The sequence below is a fragment of the Sinocyclocheilus grahami genome, unplaced genomic scaffold (assembly GCF_001515645.1).
Source record: "Sinocyclocheilus grahami isolate Dianchi unplaced genomic scaffold, SAMN03320097.WGS_v1.1 scaffold1050.1, whole genome shotgun sequence".
NCBI classification, from domain to species: Eukaryota; Metazoa; Chordata; class Actinopteri; order Cypriniformes; family Cyprinidae; genus Sinocyclocheilus; species Sinocyclocheilus grahami.
The window spans coordinates 10,292-21,123 of NW_015506229.1; the positions used below are offsets into that span (position 1 = coordinate 10,292).

The following is a 10,832-nucleotide window of genomic DNA, read 5'->3' on the forward strand; positions in this document are numbered from 1 at the left end:
GTTTCGTGAACCTAGGAGAGGAGGTCATTCTGACTTTGCTATGACAATCTGGCGCTTCTGAATCAGCTACTGTAAGTATGTTTTGTTATTAGTTTAAGTATTTGCTATTGACTGTTCAAATACGGAGTTTTGCACATCACGTGTGTGTGTGTGTGTGTGTGTGTGTGAGAGAGAGAGAGAGAGAGAGAGAGACAGGGTCACATCACAGTGGAGTCAGCTGTCTTAACCGTGGCTTGTGTACTGCAAACACATACCAGCTTCATCACTGTGTCTGTCACGCGACTCTGTTCCCCTTTCAGGCTTGAACTGATGGTAAAACTAATGACATTATTTACTGTCTTTACATTTATTTTGAAAGATGAAGCTCGCGATTATGGTAAGGGACGTTACATTTCCGACGAGTGCTTGCGGTGTTCGGCCAATCACAATGCACTGGGTCAGCTGACCAATCAGAGCAGACTGCGCTTGTCGGAAGGAGGGACTTTGTAGAAAACTAAGCGTTTGAGAGAGGCGGGGCATAGAGGAGCTACAGTAATGTACAGTATTTGAAAAATAATGTGTTTTATTAACATTAAAGCATGTCAACATATTCTGTTACACCAAATACACAAAATAATGATTTTTAAAAAAAGCATCATATGACCCCTTTAAAGTAACACATTTTGAAATAATGAAATAGTATTTTCTTTTCTTGAATACTGTGATTAAACCTTATAATTTTTGTTTTTATTTACAACTGATTTATTTATTTATTTTACAGTGTATGGTATCATTGCGAAAACCCACTTTTGTTTAAATTCTGGTTAAGTTCTAGAAACGTGCAATTTTTTAAAATAAAACTTCGACAAGGGACTCAAAGTGAAAAATTATATCCCTTTGATAACAATCACTGTTACCCAATGCACTATTACGGAAAATGATTTCACCCTAAAATCTATGAATTGCATCTGACAAGCCCAAAGACACCAGCAGACACAAGGGGCATCTTTCTATCTTCTTATAACGATAATGAACAGTAAAAATCGGGGAGCCCAGGCCAACAAAATCCTGGCTGCGTTTCGGCTGGCTGTTTATTGGCGCTTAATGAAAAACAATTTATCTAAATCACCGCTCTGGAGGATTCGTAGTTAAAGCTTGTGGAGAGAGGGGTGGGATTTTTGTCAGTGACAAATGCACCACTGTTTTTCCAATTCAAATCCAGTTGAGGGAAGAAAACAGCCGTTTACATTTAGGGCGGATGGAGGCGAGGGAAAGAGCGAGATGATAGAATTGGGGAGGTCTCGAGCTTATGTTTCTCAGTTTGCTTGCTAAATATTATCACGTCTAGATGTCAGCCAAAAGTGTGCATGCTTAAATGAATGTGCTCCGAAATGCTTTAGAGCCTATTAAGTTTCATTTAAACATCCAAGGCATGTACATTGTATTTTTTCAAGCAGTAAGAAATCCATAATGAAAATGTCTGCAACTGTTTTTAGCACTGTAACAATCTTCGAATGACAGTGAGCACAATGCCTGGCATTCAGGTGCGAGCCCATTTAACGAGCAGGCAGACGTACTTACCCTTTAATTATCACTGAGATCAGACGCAACCGCCCAGTCAAACACGAGCATAAAAAGAAACGCTTTCCATAATGCAATGTGTTCACTACCAGAAGAGTTTTGCATCTGTTTTAATTAAGCACTATATGCCCATCCACAGATTTTCCTCTGTGCATACATATAACCAGAATCAATTTAAGAGGAGCTTGGAAACTAAGCCAAGGTCAGTGCTAAAGTAGAACTACAGTAGCTTTAGCTCACTCTCATTATTATTCCATTTAGAATGGAAGCAATGGTCAACCTTGACCTAGAATGAGCTTTAGTTGGTGGTCCAAAGCTAGGAATAGTTCACCTAAAAATTAAAATTACATGGAAGAAGTCATGCAGAGGGATTTCTATTGTTTGTGTGAAATGTTCCTTTAAATGGAGTTGATTAAGCAAAGGTGCAGGGGGCCAGATAGCAGCAAGTTCACTATGAATAAAAAAAAAAATAGCCTACTATATCATATTTGATATACAAATTTCTAAAGCCTCTGAATGATTAGCATGATCCAAACTGCTGAAAAACCTGTTGCACACATTCTACTGTTGTACATCCCTTCTGTTGTGGGATCGATAGTTTATACATTTTAAGAAAAATTTATTTTTGTATAATTAAAAAAATATCCACCTTCAGGTCATAGTACATAATACATAGTGTCTTTTTTTGCTGTGAATAACTTGTTGGTAATATTTCAAGATGAACACTTACTGGAATGATTTTTAGAAAAATCATGTTAAAATGTGAGCGTCAAATATGATCCATCAGGCTTTTGTGGAATGTTTATTTGCTCATCTCTTAATCACCATTGCATTGCACTGCACTTAAGGTTTGCCTCCAACAATAAAAACTACAGAGCTTTGATCATAAAACTAAACATTTAAATATAATCTTTCTAATATATAATTTTGGGAGATATAGTGTCAACTGATATTTATATGCATTTTCTGTGAATGGGCTGCTATACTGTTATAAAGATCTCATTGATTTACATTACATGTCACTGTTTTGTCGTATCAATATGAGCAACTGCACCACATTTCATTTTGTTGTAAGTTTGGGCCTCTTTTGGAGTTTGGAGTAACTCCAATCCATATTCTTCTGTTTACTCATATGTCAGACTTTACAGGGTTAACCGTTGTGCCTGTCTCTTTTTTTTCTTTTTTTTCCTCAGATAATGGTGTTGACTGACCCAGAGTTTGAAAGCAGTATTCTCATCAGCTCGGATGAAGGTGCCAGTTATCAGAAGTACCGCTTAAACTTCTTTGTCTTAAGTCTTCTTTTCCATCACACTCAAGAGGACTGGGCATTAGCCTACAGCCACGATCAGAAGGTAAGCTTTGCTTCATCTAAACCAAAAAAAAAAAAAAAAAAAAAAGGAGCCCGCAGTGGTAAATAATAAAACATTACCATATTCATTTAATAAACTGGTCTTATTGATGGTGATTCATCAGTTCAAAAACAAACGTTCCAAAACGGGGTTTCACAACAATGCAGTAGGATAAATATTTTCTAAACTTTTTTATTAACATTTTTTATAAATGTTAACCATTAGTGAAATGGCCATTTAGACACTGTTTTATAAAACTCACATTCAGAATGGCTTTATTTAGGTATATAATAAATTTTTCCAATTTGTCTGGCCTTACCATTCAACTCACTGAATAGCAATTGTAGAGTGAACAATAAGAAACTGAACAGTGATTGGTGTTTTGTGCTTGTTTAGGCTGGTTCACATTAGCCTGAATATTTTTAGGTATGATATTTAGTTTGCAAGTGTGACTGAGTAATACCGTTTCTGCATTTCGTTTTGGGTACTTTTTTTCATTCTGGAATGCTTCTCAAATAAAATTAGTAAATTATGTTGAGTGCTGAAAATGTAATAATCATTTACCAAGGACAAACCCTCCCAAGCGAGGGACAGTGAGAAAGAAAGATAAAGAGAGCAAAAAAGACTTTTGACTTTTAAAGGTCTCCTTTTATTTGGCAGTGATTCATATTCGTAGTCAGCCCATAAAGAAAACCCAATAAAACGTGTGTGAACAGAATGGACATCCAGCAAAATGAGCTGAAGCTTATGAATATATCAAATGAATATATCGTTGTCCATACTTTGAATCCTTTGAGTCCTGTATAGTATGTATGGATTTATGTTGTTTTATCGTGTATTAAATTGAATTGTGTATTAAGTTACAATAAAGACAATAATGTTACAGCAACTTATAGATTAGTGGCTAAAAATATTTATATAAAAAAAAAAATGCTATTAATTTGAATATTGTATATGTACATTAAAGTATCCTGAAAAAGAAAAGTTTTCACAAAATATTAAGCAGCATTGATAATAAAAAGAAATGCTTATTAAGCAAATCCACATATTAGAATGATTTCTGAAGGATCATGTGACACTGAAGACTGGAGTGATGATGCTGAAAATTCACAGGAATAAATACAATTTTAAAATATATTCACATAGAAAACAGTTGTTTTAAATTATAATAATATTTCACAATGTTACCATATTTATGATCGATGGTGAGCATAAGAGGCTTCTTTCAAAAAACATTAAAACAATCTTACCAACCTCAAACTTTTAAACGGTAGGTTAACCGGTTGTACTTTAAACACACACACAAAAATAAGTATTTCTATGCATGGATGCGAAAAGACGGATTATGTTGTTCTTGTAGAATCAGCCACTGTTCCTTTGCACTTCTGTCTCTAAACTTTTAGTGGTAAAACATCGAGCATCTCAGTCACTGGTCTGTCCACTTCCCATAATGATGTTATCCTGAGCCATACTGCAATGTGCTTGGAGACAGTCATGCTTACTCGCTCAAAAAATGACACACATTAATGCTGTGGCGACATGGCACCAAAGTGTCTCATTTTCTGAATCGACAAGGGTGGCTGACACTGTGTCCAGACTCATCACGGCCAGAGCAGAGCTGTGGATCAGGTCAACACCTGAAGCATTGTCTTATAGAGAGGTGTCAGGCTGGTCAGGTCCACTCGTTGACGATTCATTAAAAGCAGATGGTAGTTTAGGCTCAGCTTTCTCACTTTCCTCAGGAGAACACCGGCTCAGGCCTCTTACGTAAAGAAGCCTCTAGGAATCTGACAAAAGAAATAGCAATTGATCCCTGCCCACCCTTTCAGTCTGGTTAACGGAGGTTTCATTGACCAGCAAACGTCCACAAAAGCCATTCAGTGTCTTTAATGATGCTAACAGCTGGCTCTAAATGGTCGTTTTATGCAACATTGAGGAAGCAATAAGATCTTTTTCTAATAAGATAGCATGGCCTTTGAGACGACCTTGAATTATACCAAACAAGCCTCACTACATTTGATGCAATTGGTCTGCTCTTTTGGGAATATTTTGGGTTCAATATAAATTAAGTGCAATCGACAGTATTTGTAGCATAATGTTGATTACATCCAAAAATATTATATATACTGTATATAGTTATATGTTCAAGGTTACAGTGAGGCATTTACAATGGAGCCAATGTGGCCAATTTTTTGAGGATTTAAAGCAGAAATTTGAAGTTAATAATTTTAATAGACATTATAACATTGATTGTTCTGTGAAAACCACAATTGTATCTGTTCAAATAATTGTTACAGTTGTTTTAGGGTTTATAGACTTTTATAGTCATGGTAATTAAGTTTTAAAATGTAATATAACCACACAAAAAAGTTTGTAAATGATTTTGTCTCATTAAAGGGATAGTTCATCCAAAACTCCGACAACTTATGTTCCTTTCCACACAAAGTATGATTTACACGGCCAGAGTTTTGATTAAGAAAGCCTAATTGTGCACAATTCATTGCATAATATTGTGTTGGGACTTCAAAACAACTTTAACATGCGGCAGGATTTGAAAACGGATACTTTTGAACGTTAACGTCACACATGTATGGGTTTCCTAATATTAAAATTTCAGGTTGAATTATGCATTTAAAGTCATGATAAAAATGCATATTGTTTACATCTCGTTGGCTGCATTATTGAAACGGTGAGTTTTTAACATTGATAGGCCCCATTCATCTTCACATTTTTTTTTTTTTTACAGTAATCAACATTATTCTGCAAGTGCTGTCAACTATTTCTTAATTCTATTTCTCTGATCTCTAGTGTTTCAGCTCTCTTCAGATCATTTTTGTTAAGAAATTAAAGCTCTTAAAAAGCTTTCCAAGAGGTTTCTGACCTTGATTGCTTTTAAACTTGTCCAAGTAAATTGCAGGTTCACAAATTTCATGAAGAAATCTATAGGACTGTGGTCTGAACCAAGAATCTTTTGTCCACAGTCGTTGTCTGAAACCATGGAGTCAAGGTTTTACTGGTTAGCAAGCATTTCCCCCTCTGTTTGTCATTTAAAACTATCTGTGTACTCTAACAAACTGACATTTTTTGCTAGAAATATTTAAATAACAAATATTTGAGTGTTACAGTAGATATTTTACCAATGACTAATTCTGGAGGGCCCTTAAAAGTATGACTTTTTCTGCTGCCTTTGATGTCACAACTCAAGATAATCACCAGTATAGAGCCTTGAGGACTGTGTATGTTCTTGTGGTGCCATGAGCCAATCAGAGCTTTCTCCAGGTATTACAGACCCTCTCCTGGAACATTTGTTTGGTGTGCAAATCTTCCAGCTTTGGGTGTTTTTGGAAGAGCCCAGCACTGATTCATCAGCAACGTAGAGTTGAGAGTAAAATTCAGCGGCTAAATTATGCATGGCAGATGGTTGGGAGATGACAAAACTTTCATTATCCTTCAGGCACAGCACTGGCTTCTCCTGTCTAATCTTCCATTTTAAATTGAAGAAAAATGTAGCATCAGTGTCTCTACTAAGAAATTCAGCTGTTGTTTCTTCTTGTTGCAGGAGTTGTCTAAATAAAGGACAAATAAATTATACCCACATTCTATCATGCCAGCATTTTACTCTGGATAACAGACATGCCATTCTCAAAGTTCGATGTAGCGTCAGCTTTATCATTCCTGTTGAAATCATTGCACCTTCGGTGACTTTGGATCATTGCAGTATTCATATAATTGTTTATTTTGTCATGCTATTTAAATCACATTATTTTATGCTGTGGTAATATGCTGTTTTATGCACCCACACTACCAAAGGAATAAGAAATTATTATGTGCAATTACCACTTTTCTCTGAGCCTCAACAATTTCCAGATATTTTTACAGGTTTGAATTGCTCCAAATGTGCCATAACATGTTCTATTAGATTTATATGATAAAGATACCATAATAGTATACAGTATATATATCATTAATACTATATATAATTCATTATAAATATTTATATATACACTACCTTTGCTTTTATTCATAAAGTATACATTCAGTTGATCAAAAGTGACTGTAAAGACATCAAAGAATCCTGAAACAGATCTATCACTGTTTTCACAAAAATATTAAGCATCACAACTGTTTTCAACTTTGATAATAATAAATGTTTCTTGAACAGTAAATCAGCAAATCAGAATGATTTCTGAAGGATGGTGTGACACTGAAGACTGGAGCAATGATGCTGACAATTCAGCTTTGACATCACAAGAATAAGTTACATTTGAAAATATATTCAAATAGAAAACGATAGAAAATTGGGTAACACTTTATTTCGATAGTCCACTTTAGACATCTATTAACAGTAAGTAACTTTGCAACTACATGTCAACTAGCAGCTAGTAGAGTATTAGTAGACTGTCTGCTTAATATCTTCTAACACTTTCTTTGTCAACTTATTCTACTAACCCTAAACCTACCCTAACAGTCTACTTTGAGAGTTAGTAGACATGTAGTTGCAAATTAATGAGAATTAGTTGACATGTAGTTGACATGTAGTTACAAAGTTACTTATAGTTAATAGAATGTCTAAAGTGGACTATTGAAATAAAGTGTAACCGAAAATTGAAAATAATATAATGTTGTCATGCATAGTAGAGCAAGTATCACAATAACTGAATTCAAGGATGACACAAAAAAGGACAATTAAGTGTATTAGTCCTCATTCATCAGAATGAAATTTGCTGGTAGACTTTCTCTCCACCAGTGATCACTTTTACCATACTTGATGATAACATTCTGTATCTGCTTTCAGAGTATATGTGTGGGGAAAGCAGTAAGAACAGGTATAAACAATTTTAATCCTAAAAGATTATCTTGGATTGGATCCACTCCTCCAAAATGAGCTGAATACAGCAACAGAGTGATGTTGTGATGTTCCAGGATAAAAACGGCTAGAGTGACGTTTGTTGCATTGTTTCATCAAGAAAAGCATTAATCTGTTCAGCTGAGTGCATGTCATTGTCAGCTACTTCTGGAAAATCTGACACATTAGATAAACACTCTGGTTTATCACCGTGACTCACTTGAAGCATCTTTTGTGCCTTGACTTGTGGAGTCAAAAACAAACACCTGTCTTCCAAATGACAGAGCGTGTTTCATTGTCAGATTTTTGTATCCTATGTTTTTTTTTTTTTTTTTGCTTTTTTGACATTTTACAGAATTCCCTTTATAATATTTCTTAGAAAGAGATATTAAATAAAAGAAAGAAAGTATGCACTAAAAAAAAAATGTATGTTAAAAACACCCACTCCAAGCATGGCCCTTTCTGAAATAAAGAGATAAACAAGAAAACAGTAGGCCTAAGCATGTTTATATATATGACAAAAACAGCAATAGAAAAAAAGTGAGAAAGTATGTGTGCATATTGAGCAATTTATGTAACTGTGGCTATTTTCAGAATGGAATATTTCTTACTGTGCACTGCCTGCTATAAAAAAGTATGTGAAACAGTTTGCATTTTGCATGGTTTTGCGTTTTGTATTACTTATGTGAAAGTGGGGTCTAAATAGTATACGTAAAGTTATTATATAAATACACTCTAAAAAATCCTGGGTTATTTTTTTAACCCAAATGCTGGGTTGAGCCTTTTTGGTAATTTTTTTGGGGTTATTTTTTCAGTGTTTGGGTAGTTTTTGTGTTACCCAGCTCCTGGGTCAAATGTAACAACCCAATGTTTGGGTAGTTTTTTAGTGTTACCCAGCTCCTGGGTCAGACATAACAACCCAATGTTTGGGTAGTTTTTGTATTACTCAGATCCTGGGTCAGACGTAACCCAGCGGTTGAGTTATTTATCGTGGGGATTTTGCCTTCTCTTCTGCAGAGAATAGTTCTAAGCTCCATTGAATTGATGCATTTCTTCAGTAAAATACAGGTTTGTGTACATTTTATTTTACATTTATAATCATTACTGTGCTGTATATCGTTCAATTTTGTGCAGAGCAACATACAGGCGCGTGGTGTAATCACCTAACGTCGGTCTTATCACGTGATGGAAAAGCCTGATACTCTGCATAAAATAAACGATTTTATTCATAAAGATACAGAATACAAATACTTTGGATGTTAAAATATTTCCTCAGAGCTTTTTACTGTTTGTTTTGGACAGGTTATGAAGGCAGTGGCAGTATAGTTCAGCTATGAGTGAAACGCAGGGCGGCGGTCTCAGTCGTGAGCAGTTCCCCACCAAACACGACTCCAGCTCGGGCACGAGAGCCAGCGCTGTTACGGTGGAAACAGAATAACTGACCGGTCTTTACATGTGAATTACTTCTGTTTAATGTTTAATATTTACTTTTAATGTTTGTTAAACGAGTTTACATAAGCAATATGTACACACACAAACGATAAACAATGCTGTAAATGATAAATAAAGGAAGTTATCATGCAAACCAGTGGTTGTGTGGAGTATTTTACAAATGTTTAGTGGATTTAAGTTCATCTGTAAACATTATTTCATGTATAAAGTAAAAAAATAAGCTATATTATAATAAAAATGAATCAACCCATTAGCTGTGTTAAATCAACCCATTAGCTGTGTTAAATCAACCCATTATGATGGGTTAAATAAACAACCCGATTTGCTAAGTAAAATTAACCCCATATGTGTTCTGTCCTATATTTACCCAGCCCTTGGGTTAAAAACAACCCAAATTGGGTTGTTTTTAACCCAGTGTTTTTTAGAGTGTAAAATTGCTATTCAAACACTATCAAGAGTGAATACTTTTGTTCCTGATGAAGCAGCCTTGTGCTGGAGTGGCGATATTCAGAAGCAAACAAAAAAAATCAATCAAGTGAATGATTCACTGCATGGCTCACTTATAAAGAGTCACTTGTTTTATTACTTAAGTTATTTGTTCCTTGTTGAATGAATCAGTGTTTTTAAATCGATTGAGAGAATAATTAATTGGCTCACTTGTTTTGTTCCTAAAAAAATTAGTGTGCAAGAACAAATCGTTTGAATGAATGATTTATTGACTCATATAAGTCACTTTTCAAGACCTATACTGGCATAATAATGAAACCTACAGAAAGAATTGCTGGAAAATCCCCACTAGACTCACTGAAACTAGAATACAATTCAAAACTACCACTAATACTGTTGGAGATCAGAACAAATAATTGTAGAACTGTAAATAATACACATACACCGGCTAGTATATATTGTGAAAATAGAGTAATGCCATATGTGCTGTTTTTGTTCTGGCAACATATATGTGTTTCCATAACCTTTTTGCTTCCTGAATACACAGCATCCGTCTCTGTGGGCATATAAAACACATGCACCATATTCAAACCCCAGTCACATCGTCAGTCCTGTAGTTCACCAGCTCTCTGACCTCTCCCCCGGGGTGGCTGCCTCACGGGACGGCTCGTAAAAGCCTGCGGATAACTCCTCACGTGCTCCCTGACCTCCCGCATCATTCACAAAGCTGGAAAGACCTCCCCAGAGAGACAGACAGAGAGAGAGAGAGAGAGAGAGAGAGAGAGAGTTTACAGAGGATAACAGATTGAGAGATTGAGCAAGAGGATCGAGAATGGAATGGAAGTACAGGAATTCATAAAGTATCACGCCATGCTTTCCAGAAATATACGGGGAGAATTAGAAGAGACAGAGCTGCTGTGATGCTGTATAAGTCCTGCATGTGATCATGAGCTCAATGGGGCTTTAGGTATTTTAAGGCCAAATGTGAATTATGTTATTATTTTAACTATTTAAAACAGATTGTTTTCATGTATAGGAAAACAAATCTAAGTACATCAAATATTGCATTTTGTAATTAAATAAAATAATGCTTGTGATGACAAAATAAAAGTCAAAGGACATTAAATATTGCATTTTGTAAGTCTTTAAAATAATTAATGTGATCATGGCTTTAAGAG

General features: G+C 35.2%; 1 protein-coding gene across 1 annotated transcript in view; it reads left to right on the top strand.

Annotated features, from left to right (window-relative positions):
- Nucleotides 1-10,832, top strand: part of LOC107566138 (VPS10 domain-containing receptor SorCS3-like) — a 119,339-nt gene that overhangs the window by 3,095 nt on the left and 105,412 nt on the right. Inside the window, exon 2 of the mRNA XM_016251513.1 lies at nt 2,754-2,912. Coding sequence (XP_016106999.1) covers nt 2,754-2,912 — 159 coding nt within the window. The remainder of the gene's footprint in view (nt 1-2,753; nt 2,913-10,832) is intronic.